This window comes from Hippoglossus hippoglossus, chromosome 16 (assembly GCF_009819705.1).
Source record: "Hippoglossus hippoglossus isolate fHipHip1 chromosome 16, fHipHip1.pri, whole genome shotgun sequence".
In the NCBI taxonomy this organism is placed as follows: Eukaryota; Metazoa; Chordata; class Actinopteri; order Pleuronectiformes; family Pleuronectidae; genus Hippoglossus; species Hippoglossus hippoglossus.
Window position 1 is genome coordinate 24,274,632 of NC_047166.1, and position 27,933 is coordinate 24,302,564.

At 39.5% G+C, this 27,933-nt stretch overlaps 1 protein-coding gene across 1 annotated transcript in view; it reads left to right on the forward strand.

Annotated features, from left to right (window-relative positions):
* The window catches only part of me1 (malic enzyme 1, NADP(+)-dependent, cytosolic), an 84,010-nt gene extending 61,692 nt beyond the window's left edge, over positions 1 to 22,318 (forward strand). Inside the window, exons 6-14 of the mRNA XM_034612128.1 lie at positions 5,671 to 5,774; positions 16,533 to 16,642; positions 17,761 to 17,858; positions 18,567 to 18,680; positions 19,373 to 19,478; positions 20,222 to 20,364; positions 20,459 to 20,632; positions 21,493 to 21,591; positions 21,679 to 22,318. Of these exons, the coding sequence (XP_034468019.1) occupies positions 5,671 to 5,774; positions 16,533 to 16,642; positions 17,761 to 17,858; positions 18,567 to 18,680; positions 19,373 to 19,478; positions 20,222 to 20,364; positions 20,459 to 20,632; positions 21,493 to 21,591; positions 21,679 to 21,846 (1,116 nt within the window). The 3' untranslated portion in view covers positions 21,847 to 22,318. The remainder of the gene's footprint in view (positions 1 to 5,670; positions 5,775 to 16,532; positions 16,643 to 17,760; positions 17,859 to 18,566; positions 18,681 to 19,372; positions 19,479 to 20,221; positions 20,365 to 20,458; positions 20,633 to 21,492; positions 21,592 to 21,678) is intronic.
* The last annotated feature ends 5,615 nt before the right edge of the window (positions 22,319 to 27,933 follow it).

The following is a 27,933-nucleotide window of genomic DNA, read 5'->3' on the forward strand; positions in this document are numbered from 1 at the left end:
TTCATTCTGCCAAGTCATCCACCTCACCGCTTCCTCTTTATGGCCTACTTGTTATGGCCCTACCTTTTGATCACTAAGTTCCTTTACTAGCATCTCTACTAACATTGACACTTTACTATTCTGAATGAGTTTGGTTTAGGGTGATAATACAATCTGCAGGTTAAAGTTTTTAGCCATTTGATCCCCACTTTCCTTTGTCCTCAATCTGCCTTACACCATCTGCCAAAGCAGGAAGAAGAGACACACTTGCTTATTGATGAATCTGTTGCAGTTGAGGTGGCGCTGTTGGACTTTAACCGTAGTAACTTCAAATAGCCTTTGACAACAACATTTTCAAGGAATATTTAAACATTCTAGACTATAAACTTATAATGTAGCATTTTGGAAAGAAAGTAAATAAGATTGATACCACTCTAATGTCTATGTATTAAAGTGGAGCCACGCGAGAATTAGCTTAGCCTAGCATAAGACTGAAAGCAGGGGTACACAGCTAGCCAGGTTATCTCCAAAGTTAACGAAAATGGTTGCACCTCTGAAGCACATTGATGAAGAGATGGTAATTAATTTCTTTAATCTGCATAAAATCAGACAAGTATGTACAACATTTTCTGGTTTAAGGATAAGTTATGTGCTGCTGTTTTTGCTTGACAAATCCGGCAACCTGCACCATATTTATGTACAGACGCTGTACAAAAGTGCTGGATAGATAGACTTCAAATTGTGCTTTTTACAATATCTTCCAAACCAAAATTGTCTTATTTGAACTCTTTTTGAAAGGCTTGCCAAAATTAGGCACCTGGTTATGTTTAAAGCTGGAGGGTGTGTAAAATTCCTGGCTTTACTTAGGAGTGCTGCTGTGTGTGGTCAAAGCAAATGATAAGCTAGCTGTTGGTTGTCAGTAAATACCTTTAAAATACTGTTTTCTATTCACCTGCTTTAAATATGTGAAATGCGGGTTTGGAGGCTTGGTGGTTGTTGAAAGGTATCTTTGATGGAGCTGGAGTAACAAAAATTATAAAAACAACTAACCACATTTTCTTACCTTATGAGAAAAATGCAATAAATAATTCATTACATCATTGAAATTTTTGACTTATTACGCTGAGCATGAGAACTTACTACAACCAGACTTTATATACTATATACACAGAGACAAACTTGCCTGCAAGAACACACATACACACACATGGTTTTGCTGCTTACTTTAGTCTCTTTTTCTATTACTCTGAAGAGATGACAAGCTAAATGAGATGTAATGGGATAAATGGGTCGGCTGTATTGTGCACATGTGTAGTTTTTCTGGACTGGCTTTTTTTGCGAGGCAAGCTTGCCTGTTGCCCCTCGATGCTCCGCCTCACGCTGCAGCCCAGACTGTAAATGCCCTAATGGAAGCAGATGAGGGTGGGAAAGGCTATGAGGCAACAGTAGCTCCAGCTAATTATTAAAATGACTGCTATTATGGGATTAAATTTGTCCTTGAGGGGATATGGGAGTAGATATAGAGGCAAGCAGGCAGACATCCAAACAATCAAACAGGCAGATCCCCTGACCAAGATTGACTTTGTATTATTATTTTTTCGGTAAATTGATAAGTCAACATTTGTGAACTTATTGTTTTGATTTATGAATCAGATGACCATTTTAGTACCACTATTGCATTGATCTCTTATCAGATCATGAGGAGATTTATGCTTTTTCCACTCAAATGCTGATATTTTGCAAAACAAACTTTTTCCTTTGCGTATGGGCCTCTTGTCTAAACGCAACCAGTGTTTTAACCAGTGTACTAAAATGGAGCTTTGGAAAAACTCCAGTTTCTGTGTACCTGTGTGTACATGTAAAACAGAGTGTTAAGGAAACAATGATATCCCAGCTGTCTTGATTCTGCCGTTATGGCGATTAACTTTTGAAAAAAGACTGTTTTGGTTCTGGTTTTGGTCGGCTTAGTTTGTGGACATTTACCTGGGTTCTCCTTGTGTTTAGATTTGTGTTCATTCTGAGTTCTGTTTTATTTTGAAATTATGCTCCTTGTGTGTCTCCAACTTAATTTCCTGCCTTTGTCCTGTCTTCCTTCTCTTGTGATCATCTTCACCTGTTTCTAATGTGTTTAACCTGTGTTCAATGCATCATCCCTGCCTCCCCTGTGTATATAAGTCTCTGTGCTTCCCTTTATCTTTGTCAGTTCGTCTTGCTTCACTCGTTCCCCTTGTTCCATGTCGGTTGTGTGTGCCAAAACCTTTACTGATGTTTCTCTGTATATTGATTGTTTGGGTTTCGATTTTTGGACTCTGCTTTTTATCTGCAAGAGCCTTTGCTTGAATTAAAGACATTTTAGTTTTTCCACCTAAATTTGCCTGCTGCATTTGGGTCCTCCTGCTCACCACAATATAACACCAGCTTACTTTGCATTCCCACTGTTGCTGGTGAATGAGCATGCATCAGAAAAAACAACATGCCTATATACTGGTATTTCTATGTTTGGTTAACAGTGCTAGTTCTAATAACAACAAAAAAAACTAGTGCTTGTAGTCATTTTTGTGCTCTCGTCTGGACATATTTTCCAAATCAAAGGTTGTGTGGACAAAGATTCTTTTCCTCAAGGAGTGGAAAATATCCCATCTATCACCAGTAGCTTGGACAAGGCCTCAGTGTCTGTAAATGTCTGTTTTGCTGAAGAGATTCAGAAAGTGAGCCACTGGAGAGTTGTTATTTTTCTTCTGTCGAGGAAAAGTAGCTGTGTAAGAACCAGTAATATAATCTCACTACCTGCACCGCTCTTATCTCTCTTTTCACAGAAAAAAAAATACACAAAATCTACAGCAATAGCTGCAGGTGAAGACACACAGAAACACACACATGCATGCACGACACACAGCGTTGAGGAGTGTATGTTTTCTGGTAGCCCAGATTTTTACAGTTTCATTCCCATATCTCCCTGGACTGTCTGTGTGTATCCCGGTCTGATGTCACCTGGAGTAACTTCAACACACACTTACTCAGTCTAAAATGAGAGTCAGTGATGTCATCCTGGACAATCTGCTGTTTGTAGGCTGGCTTTCTTCTTTAAAATACAATTTTGTTAAAGCTTAACTTAAACTCCCTCATCAAGAGTCCCATTTTCACTTCAAGGCATGTGGAATCTGGCTTCATTTTACTTTACTGAAATCTGACAATCAACAGTTAAGAAAGTGAAAATGAGGGGCTCCTGTGACTTTAGCAAGCAGAGACTGTAAAACCAAACATGAGGATTAATCCCTCTTGACAGAAAAGGAGCCGTACAACACAAAGAACAGCTTAGCCAGACAGACGACTTGTGTCAACAGTTCAACACATTGTCAACGAGGTCAGCCCTCTTGAAACCCACTACCTGTGTCAGCTGTAGAGCTGAACAACTCTTGCATGCTGTTGCATCATCTTGTGAAATTACCACCAAGATCTCGCTCTGATATCAGTCCACTTCTCTGTGGGATCGCATGAAAATGTTTTTGCTTGTTTTGGTAACAGTTGAACTTGGCCACCCCCTGCCCATTACAGCCCATTAAAACCTTGCCAGGAAATGAGTTGTCAACTTCAAATAAATATTGCCCAAAATAAACTTTCTGAGCTGCTTTTGAACATGACCCTGCCATGGAAAGGTGGCCGCTGCGTTGTCCAAGTCTCGCTCATCGAGTGGCAGCCTCTAATTATCCATCTCCACAAGTAAAGGTCGCCTGTCCCAATGTGGCATGACAACTCTCCGGATCACTTCTCCACTCTTTGAGGTTGTGTGGCACATTTAAATATATGAGTCTATCCTCTAAAATCTGATTCTGTGGGAATCTGCCTGTTGGACACTGACACACACAGCCAAGTTACAGTATTTCAGGCAGGTGCAGCATGTCAGGGATCTGATGAAATACAGGCCGACACCTTAAAGTCTGTTAGCAATCTAACACGGCTAAGTGGCATCTACCTCATTCATCCCCATCACTTTCTCTCTACATTCTTCTCTCTGTAACACACACACCTTCACATTCACCTCTGCTCTAAATATGTACACGTCATGCATCCCTCTCCTTGAAGTACCGTGTGCAAAGGTCAAAGGTCACTCCTTCAGCTGCAATGGTTAGTTTAAGGGACTGTTTAGTTAAAGGGAATTTAAAAAATAGTTCCCGCAGACCTGTTTCCTACAGTCAAGAGACTACAGTGACATCTTTACATTTATTATTTTCATTCATACTCCTGTATAACTTCTGCCTTGTCATTCTTAATCTTGCCCTACGAGAGTTGTAATTTCATCATAGTACAACCAGACACTGACTGAGTAATATCACAATACAAATGAAGAAAACTGCCACAAAGTTTTGGTTTGCTGGAGATGGATTTGCAGATTGTGTGTGAATCAACATGACAGGAGCTGTTGCTTGTGCTGTGTAGGATCACACACATGGTTCACGTTATAGCCGAGGTCTAAGGTCTACAGAGAAACTGGTGTGTGTACATGTGTGCGGATGTGCTCACATTATATGCAGGATATATCTCTCTTCTCTCTCTGAATTTCACATCCACCAAATTTCCAGACTTAATAAAAGTCACACACACTGTCTCCTCAATTTCATACATTCTAATAAAAAAGAGTTCCTCTGTTGTTCCTGGAAAACTGGGGTTCATATTCTACATGAGAATGCAGGAGATGTACAAGTACTTACTTACACCTACATATATTTTTATTTAGGCATCTTAATATACAAACCAACCTACCTATACATTTTTTATTCACCAGATGTAATTGTAACGTAAATCAATTTTGCAGTACAGTAAAGAGTAACCAGTTAAAGCTAGGGTTGGTAATCCTGGAAAAGCTAGCAAAAGTAAATATACTAAACCAATACATCCCATCCGACCCTCTAGTCAAAGCTACGCCACCAAAAACACATGAACGTGCACTGACAGACAACAGCTAGAAGCCGACTTTTCAGTCACCTGCTCGCTAACTTCTGACTGTCGTCTCCATTTCAGTACTGTATGTCTATGCGTGAAGACTCTAGTCATGTGTTGTTAGAGCTCAAGCAGGGTGTGCACAGGCAGACAGGTCAAGTAGTGAAAGACAGGCATGAATGAAATGAATCGATTATTTTTGTTGCATCTGCTTTTCATTGTTTGGACTTGTGGGTGTGGGTGAGACTGAAATGGACTTTGTATATATAGGCATTGAACTCTGGACATTAAGACTGTGGGACACACACACACACACCCTTTCCTATTGGTTATTTAGTAGCTTCATGTGAAGTCAAGTCCAGCATGTTCTTTAATGTTCCTTTCTTTACTGTTCCAAATGTTGGTGATTTAATAAAACCCAGGAATTTCATTTCATCCCATTTAACTCCTTCATTAACTGTGCAAACGCATAAAGGAACCAACCTCCAGCAACGAGGCATGAGGACAGCGAGGGTCCCAACATCGCTGCTTGTAGCTTTAGTAATGTTTAAAGTCTTGTGTATAACCTTAAATTAAAATATCATATACAGATATATTTACTTTTGTGAGCGTATTTTGTATTTTACTTGCATCATATCACACTGTTTGAAACAGTTTCTCTGTTCAAATATGTGTTTTGGTTCTTTCTCTGTCCTTCACTTTCATCATTCCCTCATCTGTTGCTCTGATCTCTGCCTCCATGTGTTTTTGCAGGAACTGCTGAAGGACCCTCTGTACATCGGGCTGAGGCATAAGAGAGTCCGAGGCCAGGCCTACGATGACCTGCTGGATGAATTTATGACGGCTGTGTCCAACAGGTATGATAATATCAGCCATCCTTTCATTTGCTCCGCTTCTCTCATGTGGTCTGCAATTGTCATCATAAGACAGACAGCGCACGGTGCTCTTAAAAGAAATATGTTGATCAGTTTAGCATGGTCAGTGTGTGCAGGGAGATGCTGCCAAACCTTTCGGGATTCAAGGGTCTGGAATCTCAGTCATCAGGGATTCAGCTGTAGCTTCTTTTGAAGTCTTAGTTGCTAGGCAATATCAGTCAAAAGTCTACTCCCTGTCTGAATGGAATTAGCCTATTGAAAAGTGATCAGAGAACTTGGAGCTATTCATTTTATTGGAATGATTTGCCCCAGTCAAGATGGCTGGACAGCTAACCAGCTATGGGGAGGACAACTGAACTGTCAGCAGGCAACATCCATTTAAACATTATGCACAATAATCTGATAGAAATGTAGTATTTTGAAATGCAGTACATCTGAATCTTATCTTATCTTAATCCTCTTCATCCCTCGAGGGCTATAAGGCATCAGCGATCTGCCTCCATCTGGGCCTGTCTTGGGCTACATGTTGGGCTTCTCCCCATGTCAGACCTTGTTTGTGTATTCTATGTGGTGTCAATCTTTGGTATGCTGGTCCGGACATGCCCAAGTCATTGTATCTGCCAACATCTGATCTCTTGTACCACACTTTGGCTCTGAGTGACTTTTTAAAGTTCTTAATTTTATATTGTTGATGTCACCTTATACGACACGCCAGCATTCTGAGCCATAAAGAAAACAGACTGTTCCCAGACTATAGCCTACTTCTTTGACTTCCAGATGCCCCGTGCTAATGCTCTGCATGCTTTCCAAGCCCAGATCTGATGTAATTTTGTGCTGCAATTTCTTTGTTGACAAGGCTGCCAAGGTAGGTGGAGACCTCGACAGAGTCAACTGTTGACTGTGATGGGTGCATCTGGGTTGGCATTTATGGACATCACTTAGATTTTTAACTTTGGCGAAGGTGTTCAGCTTGTCAGTTTCCTCCTGCAGGTGTTGTGTTATTTAGGAGAGAGCAGCTAGGTCGTCAGCAAAGTCCAGGTCTTCAAGTTGGTGATTGTTATTATTCTGAATGCTTAGGGGACATGATGGAGCATGTGTTCAGAGATGCTTATATGAATAGTGGGTGACAACTGGTCTGTTGAAGAATCTGTTTTGTCTATGGTGACTCCAGTTATCCTGTCCAGGGGGAAATATCTGGTTATATCGTCCCTTAGCACACAAGATGTGTACTTCAGGGTTTTTCTGTCATGTTGACATTCAGCAGTGGGTCATAGAGGGGTTCATTCTTACTTCTTTGACTTGCTGTTCCATATTGTTACTCATTTAGTTTGCATGTACCAATATATGAATTGATTAAACTGACATTTGTATCTGTGATTCCCTTCAGATCTTCTCCCTAATATGTTTACTGCATTCCGGTCCTTAACAAGACTCTTGTAGCCGATTGCTTTGTATCTTGGTGCCACAGTAACCACACACAAACACACACATGGGCCTGGTTAAGCTTTGTCCTAACCCATAGAGACCAGAGTCCAGAGGGAGAAGCCTGGGTCTGGGCCCTCTCCAGCTGGCAACAGGAAGCCATGACTCTAATAACCGGGTGGCTTCTCAACTACAGGGAGCAGCGATGCTTTTTTCCCCATAGGAGCCAGATTGGCGGAAAATGAATAATTATGGGCTCAGAGATTGAATGAATGATTACAGCTCTGCAGTCTTTTAAGTAATATTCATGTTTAGTCTTCTTAGAAACTAAACATGAACTAAAATACTTCAGATTGACTCATCATCAATAAGCCGAAGTCTGGAGAGATTTTTTTGATCCACGATTTAAAAAATGCTTAACACGGTGAGCGGTTGATGCAACCATGAGTGTGTGATTTCAGACCAGACCTTCTGTTCTCCAGAAATCGGCTCCTGTTGAACAATCACCTATGTGTTGACTTGTTTTGTCTACAGGCAGAAATAAATTATCTCATAATCTCATTGCTCCTGGCCACACCCACAACACTTTACAGAGGATGAAAGGGGCTCAGCCGGGGTTTTGAAACTATGAACTCTGTATTTTCTCTCAGGGCAACAACTCACCATTTTGTCACATTTCATCACACCTCAGATTTTGATGGTGTGTGTGCAGAATTTTTCTGTTTAAAGGTGCTGAGGGATGTGCTCAGAATGAAAACTTTACACAGTAATTAACAAAACAGTGGCTTAAGTCACACAGCAGGAACACTTTGACTCTATGTTGTATAGACATTCAGACAGAACGTCTTCACATCTTCTTCTTCCAAGGTGTATCGACGTGTCAAAAAAATTACAATCAATCTTCCTATCTGACTCTAGGCAAGAAAGCAAAGAAGCACATTCACTAAAATGACAAACTATTCCTATAAAAGGCAAGGTTGGTAATCTATATTTTACTTATTTAATCATTCGTAAAAGCCAACAATGTATTTGTCTACCTCTCACTCTCGTCTCTCTCTTAAACTTTCTCTTGCAGTCAAGGTCTTCAAGTTGGTCCATTATTTCCTATGTAAACCTTTAAAAAATGTACCCAGTAATTTTCTAAAACATCAGGGCAATATCATTTTCAGCAAACATTGCTTGAACAGGTATTATTGGTGCATTTGTAGACACAAGATAAGATGATTAAATGCATATATTAGGGAGCTAACGCATGATATGAATTTACTGGCAGAGACACAGTTCAGTCAGGAATATTTTGTGCCATGATATCTAAACTGTCACACATGTTTTATAGACTCTATAGGTGTTTTACAAACAAATCTTAGTAGACTGCAAAGAGTACAGGAATGCCACCAACTATTTTAAACTCTTGGCACTGAGGAAATAAGGAATAGACAGACCAAAGGAGGGATGGATGGATGGATGAAAGGAGCAACAGAGGAGAGGAGAAAGAATGCAGAATGTGTCTTTGTCATTAATGATGGCTCGGGGATTTGAGAAATAATGTGTGCTGAGAGATGCTAGCTCTCTGGAGAGTAAGGTGGGGGGGGGGGGGTTAGGGATTTATTAAGGCCTCAGCCACAAACCCCCTGGGGGACGAAGGTAACAGACAGCCTGTGTGTGTACATGAACACACATGTATGCACACAGGTTCGACAGCTGTGTTTGTACAGAGCAGCCTTGTCTTTGCCCCTCTTTGCAGAGTCCTCTACGGTGGTCATGAAAGCGCTCCAACTGAAAGTATCAGTTCATACCTTTACCTCTGCGTCTAGTCTCCCCCGCAGTAACTGGAAGTACATTGTAGGTGACATACTTCCTGTTCGCAAGAGATTCGGATGAAGCCAGATTGTGTTTCCTAAAGGAGCTGGGTCCCTTGTTAAATCGCTCATCCTCCAGATTGGCCCAGACATAACACCAAAAGTCTGAATGATTCGCCACATGCAAACGCCGGGTGTCTCATGCTTCATGCTCTTTTTCACATTATCAATCATTATAATAATGCCACAAGCATTTACGCTCAATATATTGGAGTGTATTGTCAGTACCTAGAAACCCTAGAAGTACTGCTCCAACAAACAATGACTAAATGTTTTTTTCTTTTACTCAAATCCCCATATTATTGTGAGGAAGTTATAAGTCACAGTCAAAGGTTCTGAGAACAAAAGAGCTCTGTGTTATTCTGTTAGTGTGGTTCAGATAGTTTAAACAGCCCCATGACAGGAAAGGTTGGACTTCTGGATCTTCTGCCATTTTTTTATTTTCTGGAAGTTTGCATTGTCTAAATTGATCAATAAAAGTATCAGAGAACGTCTAACTAGACTGAATAAATCTTGATAAACAAACACAGTTACCACAATTTAAAAAATATAATTTCATGTAGACATTAGGATACATAATCTTTATTTCAAATGTAAAAATAAATACCAGTAATTGTTTTTTGTTTCTGCTCTACCTTTAATTTAATTGATTTCTTTTTAACAATGTGAATAGTTTATATAATAGAATTTGATATTATTATCTATTTCTTAAATAGAAAGACTAACAGTAAACTTTTTGGGCAAACCCTCTTACCTATCAGAAAGGGCATGGAGTCAGGGTGTGGGAGCTCATGGCTGTCAGTCAATATATGAACAAGTTTTTGGCAGACTACCTCTCAATTAAAATTAAAATAAAAAAATAAAAACTAATATTTGTTACTAAAAGATGTTGCTATAGCTGATTCACAGCCACAAAGACTAGCAAGCTCCCAAATCCTGCCTTTAACTGAGACGGTGAATATAACAATTCAGCCAATGGAAGGGTTCGCTTTCAAGTCTCATGTTAGTCTCATGTTGTTCAGATGCTCCATCTATTGCCCTGTCACTGCTCACAAGAGAAACAATTTGCAACTGGGGCAAAAGAAACTCCCTGTGAGATGAGGCAACCTTGAGAGGAACCTGTGCGCTCTCAAGGGCCCGCATCCTCCTGAGGGCCGGGGGTCATTGTCCTGCTCCAGGCCATGGTACATGCTCATCATCCTTCAGCCCCCCTGGCCAGGGTTTTCATCCATCCTCCTCTGGATATATTGGTAGGATCTGTTGATCTCAACCTCGACATTCATCCTCATCCTCGGATTTCCTTTGAACTCTACTTTTTGTCCTGATAAGGGGTGGTATGTAAGGTAGTTGGTAGGATAGTATGTTGAGTAATATCTAAAGGGGTAGAGTAGAATGTAGGGGTAGTAAAAGAAACCATGAGCATGACCTCCCAGGTGTCCTGTTCACATCATTGAAGATGGGACCTTGGGGTGGGCCAATGCTTTCACCATGGGAGACTCACATGCATTAATCTAAATGGCACCCAGATCAGCTACCAAAACAAAGAATAGACAAGCTTGGATCACAACACACACACACACACACACACACACATATATATATATACATATACATATACATATACATATAAATATATATAAATAAAATAAATATATATATATTTATATTCTAATCCTCTACCCTCATTCTTCATTTCTCTCCTCATGTGTTTTGGTCCCTCTGAAACCTGAGCAGCCATTTAAGAACCAAGGGTTTTTGCTGTCACAATTTAAATTCTTGCGCAGCAGGGGTAGAGAGGCATTTTCTTGCCCGTTCTCTCATCCCAGTGACAGATATGAGAACTTTCCCACCAGCTCCTTTTTAATCTCCAAGCTCACTGAGCAGACTGGTGTTGACAAAGCACTGGAAAGACATGTGAAGTGATCAGTCTTTCTAACAGCCATGAAACGTTCCAGCATCTCCATTAAACTGATCATGTGCTAGTTGGCAAATTTAATGTAATTTCTCAACCTTTAAATTAACTGTAATACAGACATATGAATAGATAAAGTATTTGACCATCATTCTAAAAGCATGCACTATGTCTAGATATGTATTTTATCCACTAATTCCACAAATCTCTGTCTGTCTGTGGCTCGCATATCGAGAACCATTCATTTTATCGGCTTCGACTCGGCATGTGTAACGTTCAGGGACAGAGGTAGTGCAGTGTCGAATTTGTTGCGATTTGGTAACAGTTATTATGTATACCAATAATATTGCTGTTAATAATATGTACCAAACAGGGGTTTTATTGTATGTCGTTATTGTGATAATAAGTCATCCAAATGTCATTTCCATTAACCACGAATAAAATATACAGTATATAACTTTAAAGTTAATTATATTATTACTACTTAACATTGACTTTTCTTGTGTGTTTTTTTCCCTTATTCAGCCCATACATAGGTAAACCTTGGTCAAGTCTATTCAAATTGAATGTTTTATTTACCATCTGTCATGCAAAGGATCCATAGCAGAACTTCCCAGGTTTTTGCAGTTGTGGTACATTCTGTATACAATCTCTTTCCCACGCCTTCCATCTGTCTCCTCCGCTGCTGAGAGATTAATAGATTGATTTAATGGATCCAGCACAGGCAGGAATATGGCCTGTGTTTTTCATCTTTTTGGGTGTGCCCTGGCTTGGGTACTGCCCTTGAGACTGAAACACTTAGACACAAAAGCATATTCCGCTTCTTTGTCCAGGGAACTTTTGTTATTCAGAGGGCTGTCAAGGAAAGACTTCCAAAGAGCATATTGAGCAATGGACACAAATGGCCTCCAACACATACACACACACACACGTTTGTTTCACTATCTCCACAGGAAAAACTAATTTACTTACTGCATTCCCTACACCCTTACCCAAACCTTAACCATCACATCTAAGGCCCTGTACCAATTCCTCTCCTTTGGTCCTACCCCTAGATATGAAGTGCCCTTCGCTGGTAGTAAGGCCACAAGGGAGAGGGCTGGAAATCTTCCCCTAGGAATTGGGACACCACTTGCTAAGTCATCAGCAGCCAACCAATGTTATTACAGTGACAAACACTATCAACTAACATTATTACATTAACAACCATTTTCAACCAACATTATAATAGTAACACTGTGGCTGTGGGGTAGAGTGGTTGTTCTCCAACTAAAAGGTTGGGGGTTCAATCCTCAGTCTTCCCCATCTGCATACCGAAGTGTCCTTGGGCAAGATACTGAACCCCTAACTAACTGTAAGTCGCTGTGGATAAAATGACATGTAATATAATTACACATCTGATAACTGCAGGACAGGATTGATTCATTGATCATTACACAGTCAACATGTAGTCTGGACCCATGGGGACCTCAATTTTATCCCCATCAGTTTGTTTGCATTTGGTTTAAATCCTCACCAGGATCTGAAAACAAATACAGCATAAACACCCCCCCCTATCTTTATTGGCTCAGACCAAGAACCAAAGATGAGTCTTTCTGCATTGGGAAGATGTTTCTTTCTTTCTGAAGTCCAAAAACCACACTGTGTCCTACTGTGTATTTTATGGTCAGTGAAAGCCCATAAAAGTGCACATGTTCACAGCTCAGTCATGATCCATGTCAAATGTTTCTTTTTTCACTCGATAAAACAAGAAAAAAAATCTATGTGTTCAGTGTATGGCAGGCCGCATAATCCTCTGGCTTTATCGTATGATGAGAATAGTTACAGGAAATTCAACATGTAGTTTGACTTCTGCACAGGATACACCCCCAAGTCCTCTTCTTTAGACTCCACTGCATGAGCAGTTCTGTTCTGTGTGAACTGACCTGACCTCTCACGTAGCGTCATGCACCGTGCTATCCTAGAGGGAGCTGTGCTGGCATTTGGGATAGGCCACATCTATCCTGTCACATGTCGCCTGTCTCTGTCTATGTCTCCTTAAGCCCAAACACAATAAAACATTTATAGCTCCCTTCTTGGCCTCATTATTCCTTCTCTTCACACAGGCTCTCTGTGCTTTAGTGCTGCTCTCAGCTTGATAGAAAACACATTTCTCTCTTTGACGCTACTGCCGTGTTGGCAGTAGGTCAGTAGAGCTGTCAGAATCTGCATTAGGCGTCAGTGTCTTGCAGTGTGGCAGAGGGAAGGATAAACACTGACCCTCCAATAGCCCTCTCTGATCAGGACATTAAGTTTTATTACAGCTGAACTCAGGTCGCTTCTCATGCTGCATTTCTTTCTCTGTGTGCTTCCGCTCAACATCCTCCTCCAGCTGAAAATAAGCAGTTTAGCAGCCACTGTAACAAGTAGGAAACGGCTTTATTGAGATGTACATGACTTTTTCCAGAGTAGGTGTTAGGTGGGGTTTCATAAAGAGGCTGAAATAGAGCAGGCAGAAAGAGAAAGGGAGAAGACAGTGAAGGAAAAGAGAAAACAGAGTGAGAAACCTTAACTGCACTTTATTGAGATGTACATGACTTTTTCCAGAGTAGGTGTTAGGTGGGGTTTCATAAAGAGGCTGAAATAGAGCAGGAAGAAAGAGAAAGGGAGAAGACAGTGAAGGAAAAGAGAAAACAGAGTTAGAAACCTTAACTGCAGAAGGCGACTGTGTGAGGAGAGAATAGAAACATTCATCCCCCTGTCACCTCTCCTGTTGTTCAGTTAGCTCAGTGGGCTGCAGGTGTTTCAGATGGTATCGTCTGTTTGCTCAGCCTGTTCTAAATTTTCTCTTTCACTCACTGACTGAAACATGAGTGCTGGTGTTTATAAAACAGGTTTAAGACAACCTAACCATTGTTTCTATCTGTGAAATTGACTCAAGCATTACACTGCTCATCTTTACTTTGAGTCACAACACATAGTTATCCCATAGTTCCTGCTTTTGAAATGTGTATTGCAAAATATTAGTCAGTTGTTTGGTGCACTGCAAAGTCTGAGCTGCAATTATAGCTTGTGTAAGAATTGTCCTCAAACAGAACAACTTGTAATTGTCTCATCCTGCCAGTACAGTTGTGAAGTGGGAGTGGACTCTGCTTCTTGAAGTGTTTGAAGTGTCTTCTCTTTGAAAACATTTTATAAACCATATTCTAAACTCAGAAACACAGATCTCTCCTGGTTAATGTAATGATCCTGTAGCTTTGTTTAATATATGTTCCACATTTGTAACAATTTTAACTTCTGTCTGGGAAATCATGCTCTGTCTGTCATTTTGCATGGTGGGCAGGTCTGAATACTCTGAGCCTTGGGCACCATTGATGTGGCATTATAGCTGCATTCAAAACGAACTATTGAGCTCATTGTTGTGAGATGGGATGTCGTGTACACACAATGATTTGTGTTCGAGTGGAGAAGTTGGGCGAACACAACATGGACGCTGCCACATAGACTCATAATGTAGTAAGCTAGCAGGCAGGAAATGTAATGCAGGAAATGTAATGCAGGAAATGCAAAGCTGTAGTCACATTTTGCCTTAAATTTACTATACAGTTAAAGAAAAGAAATACAATATATTATCCTACAACTCCAATTTAAAGTTGACTTCCATGGCCTCAGCCATTTCTGAAAACATCTGCAAACTCATCTTGACTTGTGAACTCTGAGGTCTTCAGAAAACACTGAGGTCCAAGGTCATGAATAGCTACCACAAGAGGGGGGTGTTCATATGGACTCCATTCATTAAAACGACCCCATTTGACCCCACATCTAAATGAGTAATGAACAGTTGGTCCTCATTCTTAAAGCTGTTTCTCTGCACTGGAAAAAAGTACAAGTAGATTGAAACGAAAGACATCTGACCTGGGCGGCTGTGGCTGAGGGGTAGAGCGGTCGTCCTCCAACCTGAAGGTCAGCAGTTTGATCCCCAATCTTCCCCATCTGCATGCAGAAGTGTCTTTGGGCAAGATGCTGAACCCCGAATTGCCCCTCATAGAACAAGAAAGTGCTAATAGATGCACTGTATGAATGTGTGTGAATGGGTGAATGTAAAAAACTCTACTGTAAAGAGCTTTGAGTGGTCATCAAGTCTAGAAAAGCGCTATATAAATACAAAACCATTTACCTTTGTATAATACAAGGACTAACTATTGCCTGTTTATTTATATTTCTTCTGCATGCATTATCAGGATGGAGTTCATAACCACTTTTATTTGATTTTTAACAAAGGCACCCAGACCTTTTGAACACAACCAAATCATGTTGGCAAAGTTAGCCTTATTAGCTTGTTATCTAACTTTTAAGTGGGCAGTTGCCAGCCCCCAAAAATTAAATAAAAAATGAAGTGTCTTGCTATCTCTTAAAATCAAGGACCTGTCAAATTACCAAGAGTTGTGAGAACTAAATGTTTCATAGTTTTCTGTTCACAGTGTTATATTTATCCTGCAGGAACGGGACGTTTGAGATTCTATAGCAGCAGAATGGTGGGAAGCCAAGCATGAAAACCATCTATCAATACAGAGTATGACAAAATGGCAAAAAAGACTTTTGCATTTGGAGCCACCATAAATATTTTGATAAATACATTATTTTCTTCTGCATGTTATCTTGCACTTTTATCAGTGTTCATTGTTCTACTTTTTATTCTTTCTTTTGGTACATGTTGAACTGTTTATCATCGTAGAGCCTGAGCAGCAGCAAGCTCTCTGCAAATATTGAATACATTTCAGTTTCATCTGTTGAAACTGTTGGGAACTTGCTGTTGCTAAATCTAATTTACAGACTCATAACACTGGTTTGACGGCTTATTTTGTTATATGTCATTGTAGGTGCTTATTGACACAGGCTCCTGTGTGTGTGTGTGTGTGTGTGTGTGTGTGTGTGTGTGTGTGTGTGTGTGTGTGTGTGTGTGTGTGTGTGTGTGTGTGTGTGTGTGTGTGTGTGTGTTGACTACATTTGATAGGTGGTCTGAGCAGCATGGTGTTAAATTGAACACTGCTGTTTTACTGGGGGACTGGGTGGGCTCTGCTCTTTTCTTTCAAATTTGATGTTAATGGGATTCAGCTCCTTTTGTGGGGGTTTGACCTTCTCTCCTGAAAACTCATTGTGAGGTGCTGTCAAACAGCTGGGGAAACAGGTGTCAGCCTGTTAAATGTCCATTAAACAAAACGCAGCACCGAGTTCTGTGGCTTTAAAGTCACCACTTTAGACATAACTAACAAAAGAGATTCCCACTTGTTTTCATTTGAAACATGATCATATAGCTGTCACTCAGAATATTGTGATTACAATTCTTGAACTTAGTGGCATTGAGGAGTCGACATCCCCCCTCTTCATTTATCACCCTGTGCTTCGTCGTATAGTGGAAGAGCGCCCCCCTCTGGACTGAAATAGTGCTTGAAAGCAGAGGCTCCTCTCCCTGTGTTTAGAAAATGACCCCTCACATTATTTGCTTTAGTTACTTCCGGTACCTCTTCTGTTGGTTCACTCAAAATAAAAGCCGCCCTCTTCTCACAGGTATGGGATGGACTGTCTGATCCAGTTTGAGGACTTTGCAAATGTTAACGCTTTCCGTCTACTGAGCAAGTACCGCAACAAGTACTGCACATTCAACGACGACATCCAAGGTAACCACATGATCAGTGTAAAAAATATGAATACTATTGGTACAAATATCCTTTGTTTTTCAAGATAGATTAAGTCACATTTTTCACTGGAACAATGAAAGAAAAAGAGGGAAAGAAATGCCACAGCTGTACCTCACTCATATCATTTTTTATCTGATTAAGCTCCTGTATGTAAGGTCCTTGTTGTGTAAATCTAACTGTACCCTGATGTGAATAACTCAGCAAAACTGTGTCGTTAATTCTACGCATTTATCCAAAATTGTTTTCTTAAATAACACTGTTCACTTCAGATATTCACTGACACCTCTCCCCTGGAGTCTATGCAATGAATGCTAACATAAAAGTTGCAGAGTGTAATTATGTCTCATCCCGTAACACTGCAATTTAGAAAAGAACCCTTATTCTTTCATAAAGCTAACATCTCACAGAATAGCACGAAATCCGTCCCCACACAAACATCTGAGGAGAAAGCCTCAGTATAACTCTCTGGGCTTACCCAAGTGATGACTCCACAGTTTCCCCTTTTTGTGATAACACACTCGTCTTTTACACTCACACACACGTGTGTTGTGAATGTTACAGAGAGTTAAAATGTCATTGTCTTTATTGAAACATTAGCTCTCTGGGACCCTGGATGGTGAAACTGGGCAGTACAGTCTTACACTTTTTCCAAATGAGAGTTCAAAGTGCCCTGTGAAGATGTATTTATAAACATGTTTATATCGTTTGTTATTCACCAAAACACATGTGTTTATCCATCAGTACTAACACACATGATTCTTGCAATTCTTTTCCCATACAACAATTCTCAAACTCATTTAAAATACATTGTTTTAAACATCCACATTTGGTTGATTGCAGTTTGTTCTTTTTCTTGGCCCATTAGTGTCGATCAGTGTCATACTGTGAAAGAGCCAGTGTGATCACCGGGTCAGGGACCCACTCCAAAAACATCTTTAGGAGATTAGTAGTTGATAAAAACATATTTATTGACTCACACTCTGCTATTTTTCTTGAGTTTATAAAGTCAAAAACAGTAGCATCATGTTCTTCATCCCATGAAGCATATCATTAAGAGTAGGTTGAACTCTTCAGTGATGCTCATGTGTAATCTTCAGGTACTGCTGCTGTGGCAGTAGCTGGACTCCTGGCCGCCCTCCGCATCACCAAGACCAAAATGTGTGACCACACCATTGTTTTCCAAGGTGCAGGGGAGGTAGGTGCTTTAAGTGAGGCTGACTATGTGTATTTGTCTGCTATGGACCCAGCCAGGGAACGTCCACATGTCCTCACCCCTCTGTTGTGTTATTTTCTCTTGTCAGCTCTTTACTGTATCTATTCAAGGTAATATGTCAACTTTAAGAATGAAAAAACACAACCATGTCTCCCAGTGAAATATGGGGAGTTTGATTCCCATTTTATTGAGAGAAAACAACTGAAAACTATATGGCACTCATTAGAGCTCATACCTCGGCCAAGGCCCAACTGTCAAAATTGAATCAATCTGCACCAAATGTCACATATTCAAAAAAAGGGACATTCATTATTTACTCGCTGGGAAAACTGTACAAATGTGAAATCTCATAATGTTCAATTAAGTGGGGAAAAAATCCTGGATCCACCCCCTGATCCGGATGCACATCAGCATTTAATGGGCTCTTCCCTGACCCATACCCTTCCATTAAGTTTCATTAAAAATCTGTTTTTGTGTAATCTTACTTACAAACAAACAAACCAACAAGCAATCAGACAGGGGTGTAAACATAACCTCATTAGAGGTAATGATGTTGGTGTTCTATAGTCTCACTTGTTACATGGAACATACTAAAGGGCTGTTGTAGCAAAATAACATTTTGAGTTGAGTGTGGAACAATTAGTTCAAGTTATGATTCATCATCATTTCTCCCTTGTGTCTTGCTACCAGGCAGCGATGGGGATTGCTGAGCTCATCACCATGGCCATGGAGAAGGAGGGACTCAAACAGGAAGAGGGCTTGAAAAAGATCTGGATGGTTGATTCCAAGGGTCTCATTGTCAAGGTGACTTAGTCAAATCCAGCAAACATACACATATAAGCACATGCATCTAAGCACTGTAGCTGACCTGAATGAATGGTCCAGTATTAATCTATTTGCTTCAATGTATATAGATGCTTAAAAAAAAAACTAAGCCAGGAAGTATGAAAGATAGAAAGATGGAAAGATTTACATAAATTATTTCTGAAATCAATAGAAACATGAGAGACTGACATTAAACGATAGGTTGAGAATATGTGAGGGTGGATCTTCCTGAGCAGTTTGTCATCACTGCTTCCTCCACTATCCAGAAAAACACATTTCCTGTGGTTTGTTGATTTCTATGACAGAGGTCTTTCCTTGGAATCACTGCAAAAGCGCTCTCCACGGGGTTATACATCTGTTTTCTCCACAATATCCATGTTATTTATTATTCCTCCCCCATACCTTCACCTCCTCTTCACTGTCTTTTCTCATCCCTCTGCCTTTCATTCCTCCTTCTCCCATCCTCATGTGCATCTTCTTTTATCTCCTCTTGTCACTCTCTTGATCCCAACTTGTGATTCTCACAAGAAATCCATCATTTTGTGAGCATTAAACCTAAATCTGTTAGAAAGTAACTCCGGACTGATTTTTTTGTTTTTTTTACAGTGTTTCCACAGATGGTTTTATGTTTTTAACGCCCCCCTCTTCATCTTGTATTTCCAAACCCTCAGGGTCGGGACAACCTGACTCATGAGAAGGAAAGGTATGCTCATGAGCACCCACAGATGAGGAAACTGGAGGATGTAGTCCGGAAACTCAAACCCACGGCAATTATTGGTAAAGCAACATGCGTGTTGTTTGTCTCTACCATCATAATATGATAGATACAGAAGAACTTCATTGTCCAACAATAAACACAGTTATTGTTATAAAAATAATAACCCTAACCCTGACTTCAAGTGACCTAAAAGGGAGAGTTGAAAATTCACTCATTATCTACTCACTCCTATGCCGATGGAGGGGTGGCTGAAGCGTTTGAGTCCACAAAATACTTCTGGAGTTTCAGGGGTAAACAGTGCTGCAGCCAAATCCAATACAATTGAAGAATATGGCTACCCTTTCTTCAAACATAAAAAACCAACATAACCAACATAAAAAAAACATTAAATGCCTCCATACTGCTCCTGTGGAGTCATCCAAGTGTCCGTAAGCCCCGACATTCAGATTTGACTAGAAACGGCGTCATTTACATTATGTTTTTAGCCTAAACGTCCTCTGACTTCCTCCTCTGGAGCTGCGTTCACATTCGCATGCACACACTGCACACAAGCTCTCGCCCAAGAGCATGCGCAGGGTGTGCGGTTGCATAGCTACATCTGCTAGCATCGCTTCTTCTGGTAGAAGATATTTAGGCCAAAAACATGGTGTAACTGACTCCGTCATTTCTATTGTTTTTTTACGTTTTAAGAAACGGTGATTATGATTGATAATGATTAATATTTGATCAAACCTGATTTTAAAGTTGAAAAACTAGAAAAGTTCTAAATGTAATGTTGCACATTGATGGCTTTGTGTGTCAGGTGTTGCCGCTGTTCCCGGAGCGTTCTCCGAACAGATCATCAGGGACATGGCGTCTTTCAATGAACGCCCTATCATCTTTGCCCTCAGCAACCCGACCAGCAAAGCTGAGTGCACTGCTGAGCAGTGTTACACACTGACACAGGTACTCACTCTACACGCTCTACATAGCTATGAGTTATTTCTGTCTCTTATCTCTAATAAAACAATGGTTGAATACTTACTCCTCTGTACTGCAGGGGCAGGGCATCTTTGCCAGTGGCAGTCCATTTGACCCTGTCACGCTGCCTGATGGGAGGACATTCTATCCTGGTCAGGGAAACAACGCCTACATCTTCCCTGGTGTGGGCCTGGGCGTCACAGCATGTGCCATCCGTCAAATTACAGAGGAAATCTTCCTCACTGCAGCAGAGGTAACACACTGACATATACACACACTTTATATTTTACTCTAAAATGAATGCATGGAATTGTACAGCTTTGTAACTTTGTAACTTGTCTTTACTGAACCTCCACTTACCCTCCTAAAGTCTCATTCAGGCTACATCTCGAGAATCGACTGAATGTTTTGAGAGTTTCATTTTAGATTATATACAATAATGGAGAAAGAATTTCAAAACTTTTCATCTTCATAATGAGACTGTAAAAAACTAGTAGGAGTCATACACTAAAATCTAGTCAAAGTACACAGGAAACTCCAGTTCAAGTATTCAGAGCATAAAAATATCTCCTGTGAGTTTTATATTGTATATTGTATATTGTACCCCTGCATCATTATTACTGATGGGTAAGTAGCATTTTAAAGTTGTTGTTTGCCAATTTCTGTCACTTCAAATACTGTGGTAAAAATTGAATCCATGACAATGCTTTATATTTTAATATATTAATAATTAACCATGTTGTCAAACATCACTTGTTCTCAGTATATCGTTTTTGAGATCTGAAAGAAAGTGTGAAAGTATAAAACTACTAATGAATAATACAATAATAATAAAACAAGTACTTGATTCTCTTGGGGTTATGAAGGATACAGATCATCCCAAAGCTCAGGCTGATCTATAACATCACATTTAAAACATTATTCTTTATAATTGATGTTATATTTGAACCTAGTTATTTATTTTTTGTCCAGATTGTTTATTTATTTAACCATAACTGTGTTCACTGAATGTGAATTGAAAGTGGCAGCACAAACTGGGACTCATGTAGCACGTTAGCATGTTATATAATTTCTCTCTGTGATAACAGGAGCGATGTGTTTCCTGTTTAACAGACTCTCGCTCACCTGGTGACAGAGAAGGACCTGTCAGAGGGACGACTGTATCCTCCTCTCTGCTCCATCAGGGACGTCTCCGCCAAACTGGCTGTGAAGGTGAGAGCTCAGTTTACATATAGCAGCACATGTAGCTCACCACATCCGTATGACTCCAGTTTAACTTCAACTTCCTGTGCATTACAGATCATGGAATATGCCTACGAACACAACTTGGCCTCACTTCGCCCGGAGCCATCCGACAAAGAAGCGTACGTGCGCTCGCTGACTTACAGCACTGACTATGACGAGTTCGTGGTGGACTCTTACCGCTGGCCGGCCGACAGCATGGCCGTGCAGTCATGCAAACTTTAATACACTGGACAGAGAGACAGAATGAGCCCTGCAGGGACAATCTAACTACTGACGTGCAATACCATCACAAGTGATATGAGAGAGGATGTGTGCAGTATTTTCTCATTCATATATTACTGTGAAATTAATGGTGGCAATACAAGAGCCAATACTGGAACGTTTCATACTTCTGGTGGGTCCACTTTAGGAGGTATTGAGCTTTATTTCTTGTTATTAGCACCTTCCCTGCAATAGTAGAATAGTAGTTTACACAGGTTTATAATGAATAGTTAATCATTTATTAAGTACAGATGAAACGGAAGCTGATGAAATGTGAAACAGATGCTGTTTTATTAAATTGATAATATTTAACAATAATAAATTTAGAGAAAGTCTTTCACAGGGAACTTTTAATTGTACTTTATTAGGCAGTTTCTTTATGCCTGTGTAAGATATAACCCAGAAACTCTTTGTCAAATAAAAATGGTTTCAATAATGTTTTCCATGTTTGATTATTACATCTGTGCCAACAAATGAAAAGGATGCACTAAACTGGAAATATGTTCTTGGGTACAAAGAAGATTTATAATAGAAATATGAGCAGCCATCATTAAGTCCTGTTCCTAACTTCCTCTCTCTGACATCTTTGGTGTCTTTCTATTTAGTCCCAGTGGCAACACTCACCTTATAATTCATAATCCTTATTTATCCTTATACTGAATCTCTTATTTACAGGATTGAGCAAATATGGTATTATGGCCCCCTCCAGAGGTCAATGAATATCATTGCAACAGAATTAGCAAATTGAGTTATTTTTATTGATTGTTGACATATTTTGATAGAAGAAATGGTAGGCTATATATACCTAATATATACAATACGTAACATCTGTGTAACATTTAAAACAACAGTTATAAAACACATTACATTATTTATGTGGAGAAAACTCTTTGGTGTCTTTTTTATGTTTCCACATCAGAACTGTTTCAGTGAGGTTTGACAAGATTTGACTGACAGTAACAAAGCGACATACTATCTGTCTAAATATATATGTAAATAAATAAATAATGATGACTCAATAGAAAATGAAAAGTTTTTTTGGGCGCTATGGCCTTTATATGACAGAAAGTGTGCAAAGGGGAGAGAGACGTGCAGCAAAGGGCCGGGTCTCTGCATCAGAACACGAGGCCCCTGGTAGCTCACCTGGTTAATCGTTGAAAAACTATTTTATTCAAGTTTTGCTGATCTGATCAGTGCACAGAAGAATGAAACATCTGTTTTATTCCCTGAGCTCCACCATTATTTCTGTTATTTTCCCTTTACATGTAGTTGTAGAATAAAATGGCTTTGGAATAACCCACATATTACACACACACATGTCTGTGGTATATTCAGGCAAAGCACAATAAAAACCGCAGGTGAATCCAAAATTAAATTGGTTTATGGACCAACAGTGTTGTTTGTGTGTGTCTGGTCCTGTCTGAATTAAAGTGTGGGTGATTTAATGTTATTTAATCGATCACAGGCCAGACAGTCAGTACCAGAGGCCTTGGCTGGGCCACTGCCCATCCCAGTCTGTAATCAATAGAAAGGCAACCAGACCAGTCAGTGTGCAGTGCTGAGCGTCTGTCCCGGGGCCACACTCAGAGACAAACATTTGTTTTCCTCACTTTCTTTGCCCCACCCTCACTTTGACTCTCTAATCAGCCCAGGGCAACCGACGCTCTGACATGACAATGTGTCTCAATGTCAACACTATCCAGTAGTCAGTTAGCTGTCTAGACTGTGAATGCTCCATCAATATTCACATGCACAACTTATCCAATACTGTGTGTGCACATATCAGAATAAACATTTACTGTTTCTGTTTCCCGGGATGCTCAGGGGAACGATTACATCAGTGTAAATGTCACAGGAGTTTTTTTTAGTCAAATATAAACAGGTGTCACAGGGACAGAAGTACCAACATGCTACATAAATGATCAACTAATTTAAAGTTCTCTCTCTCCCAGCTCTATATTGGATAATTCTTTGAATTTTTCTACTTTTCACTTACTACTTTTAGATATTTCAGTTTTTTTGTCCATCTCATGTAGATAACTATTATCTTCATAACTTTAAGCTATAGCTGTCTAGACTTACCTTGTTGCTTTTTCTAAAAACTCAAATCATGATTCATGGTTTGATTAAAATGTTTCCACTCTGCCTACCCTATAGCAGCTGCAGATGTACCCCCTGATGTAACAGTACCCCTGTTTGAAATCAGTGTTTTACAGTTTGCTCCTCTGCAAATGTGCAAAGTGTGTAAAATAGTGTTGATCACTATCTCTTTCTCATCTCTGACTCTTTCCAGTAGCCTCTGAGGTGCCTTGCTGGTTCACAAACTGGCCAGCGACTGGCAGCTGTAACCCGACATCCCTTTGACCTTGTTTACAGTCTCACATTAAATGGAACCTTGTTAAGACCTTGTGATCGGTGCCTATCAGTGAAGGCCCCCGAGGGAATGTCGCCTGTGTGAGTCTGTCTACCCATCCTCCAGTCGCCTGTGTGACAGTAAGCCCCAAAACCCTCACCCATCTGCCCGGCCACCAATGCACACACACAGCTTGTCTACTATCACTTCACTTTCTCTCAGGACCCAAAATGTGTCCTTTTTGCCTTTATTTGCTTCACAATTTATTTTACTATATTTAACGTGCATGTTCCTTGAGTCAGTATTGCAGCTATACTGGTGTATGATTTGTTCTGAAGCCACAGTGGATATAGGCTGAAATTTGCAGCTTTGTGAAGACATTATAATACAAGACCAGCAGATGGCGCTCTAACATACTGTCTGAGAAGATGTCAACAAAAGGGCTTAAAATCACTATGGTGCAACATTAGTGACAATAATGATTCCAGTGCACACTTGTCTGTTATCATCTCTCCTCTCCAGCACATTTGATATAATCATCTTTTCATATAAGTCTAATGCAGCATTAGTTTCTGCTGAATCAATATAATGACACGAGGTAATGACTAATATAAATGCACTAATACCCCAACCTATAAATCCTCTCATTTACTCAGAGCTAAGTTCACCAGCTATATTCATATATTTCTATATGTATTGTTCCTGCTCTTGTATGACAGGGCTAGTGGTTGGCATTATAGCCTGTTCTATACTCTGTCTATAAATAGCGAAATGGAATAAATTACATTATGTTCACATATTACCTATTGCTGGTCTGTTCACTTGTAAAAAGGCCAATTACAATTAGTATATGCTGCAATTTTACACAGAAAGAAATTCAGGCTTAAGACTGAATGAAAGAGCTAATTGAATGAAGGGTAAACTCTCAGAGATTTTAAATTATATTTAATACTTTCAAATAGATATCTTTGTCAAAGTCTATCACTTCTGCTCAGTCAGCTGATCAGGATCCTAGTTGTCTGGCGTATTTTAAAACAGGTTTCAGGTTTTATTTCATTTGTTTATTGATTTGATCATGAATCAACAGACAAAATACTGTAAATGAGCCAGTTAGCTTTATAAGCTCATTTTCATCTGCTGTCCCTATTGCCAGTTTTTACAAGGCAACCTTAAATAAAATAAAATGACCAAACTGCACCAATCTATTGATAATGAATGTGCATTATACTGTATATATATATATCATTCAAACTGACTGTATGACAAACAGAGCATTAAAACACTATAGCCGATAAAAAACACATGATAAACCATGATTAAACACGACACCCGATATATACAAGCAAATTAGCCAGGATTCAAATAAAATGAACAATAATATGCACTTATAGCCACAATGATGCGTGTAAATTAAATCACATATGATAAAGTGGAATGATTACACACGATCACAAATTTGGTTTGCTTAAACCATAAGATAAGATAAGATAAGATAAGATAAGATGGGGAAATTTGCGCAATTACAGCAGCGGCAGGAAAGAATAGACATCAGTAAATTAATAATTAATAATTAATAATATTTCTGAAATCAACAGGTAAACTTTTGCAACAAAGAAAAAACTGATTTTCCAAACTTACTGTGTGATTTTTGTTTTTTCTATTGCCCTCATCTTTAAGTCCAAATAAGAAGATACTGTGACAAGTGAAGAGATTCTTAAAAATTTGGACAAAGTGCTTGTTCCAGCAGTTTAACATCTGCTCCTTGTATTGTAAATGAATCACTGTGGTCGTCTGCTGGACAACAGTTTACACTTCAAGGATTTCATTACACTGCTCTTCATTGTCACAAGAAGCGATATATTACATGCACTGAAGATGGCTGCATGAGGAGATGATATGTGTTGAGTACAGGCAGTAAATATGAATCTAACCCTTTTGAAATAAACGTATTCATGATGGCAGGCTGTATGATGGAATGGAAGGATCACGTTACAAAAGCTCCCTGAAAGAAAAAGAAAAAACCCCAGTATCCTTTGCCTCCTCTTTACATCAAGATTTCATTCATTTTTTACATTAGCTTTTGTCTCCTGAACAGATGCAGAGCACAACTTTGTCAACAAAAATCTAAGTTTCACAGCAGCCACCTTGTCAGAAAAGCAGGGTGTTAGCTGAACAGACGCGATGGACTTCCCGTGACTCCTCTTCATCTTGCTGGTTCTGTACGGAGCCAGCAGAGACCTGTAATCACAGTAGCCGTGTGTTTATGTTCGCTCTGTGATGAGCTGAAGCAGTCATATGGATCTAAATAAAGGTTGTCAAATGGAACATACAAGGTTCTGCTCCTCCTTTCTGTGAAACCACGAGTGACAGAGCATCAGCTCAAAAGGTAGATTAGAGGATAAGCTCAATGTCTGACTGTCAGCATATATGACAATTTTCAATCACTATGCTGTCGAGTTTTAGTTCAACCTGATATTTATATTCAATTTTATTTGTCTTATTATTGTTTTATCATGAATGTTACTGGTAGTATGATGTAGAGCACTTTGTTTTGCACTCCGTGCATGAATTGTGCTGTATGCATAAAGTGTGTTGTTATTATTATTATAATTCTAATTATTATTATTATTATTATTATTATTATTGTTATTATTATTGTTGTTGTCGTTGTTGTCATTGTTATTAATGCAGTAATTCTGATCCATCTTTTATTTAGTTGTTGTACTATTTGAGCATCTATCCAAATCATTTTTTTTTAATCAAGATACTGTGATTGTATATTACTTTTCTTCATGATATCATTTGTCCAATGATATCCAATCAGGCGTATATTGAACATCTACAGGTCGTGGGGAATGTGAAATACTGCATTCTCAAGGTGAGTTTTTCCCATTTAGGCTTAAATGTTATTGTGAAGACTGTGAAGGTAGGGTGGTGTGGACATTGCTTGACTTGTGCCCATTATCAGCTTCAACCCTGACCTCTGACCTCCCTGTATGAGGAATCAATAACACTGAAAAATGTTTTATATGATTCATTTCAGCCTTGTCCATTTGTTGGATTGTTTGTTTGTTTGTTTATTGCAAGACTGACAAGATTACACAAAAAAATACCATACGAATTACCACAAAACTGCACTTTAGGATATATGGTATCCTTTGGGATCCTTTGAGTCTGGGAAGAACCCATTAAATTTAGATTTAATTCACTGTTCTTGATTTTAAAAAATCAGGCATGCTTAGTGGACTTATATTTATGAGTGTGTGCAATTTGGTGCAGAACCAAATAAAAATCTGGATCTAGGGATTTTAAATTAGATTTGATAAGGTCTTGAGATGTGCACTCTACTGAGTGCTACTCTAGTCCTTTATTTAATCTTCTTCAGTAGTTCAGGACCTACTGTATATAAAATAACCTGATGTGAGTCTTAGTGGTGAAAACAGCTCCCCTTTGCCACTGCATGCATGGTGCTCTGTCGAGGTACCAATGGAAATGGTATCATCGCTCAAGGCCTCACGGTTTCCCTTAATGAAAAGAAGCAACATTTGAACTTGGCTTCTAACCACTCATACCACTATTGTCAGTTGGGAATTTAGTAGAGTGGATGGAGACCTCGTTCAAAGAAATGACTTTACTGGGCTCTAACTAAAGATCGAACAGAACAGCAGGCCTTCCCCTGAAGCTGGATCTGACTC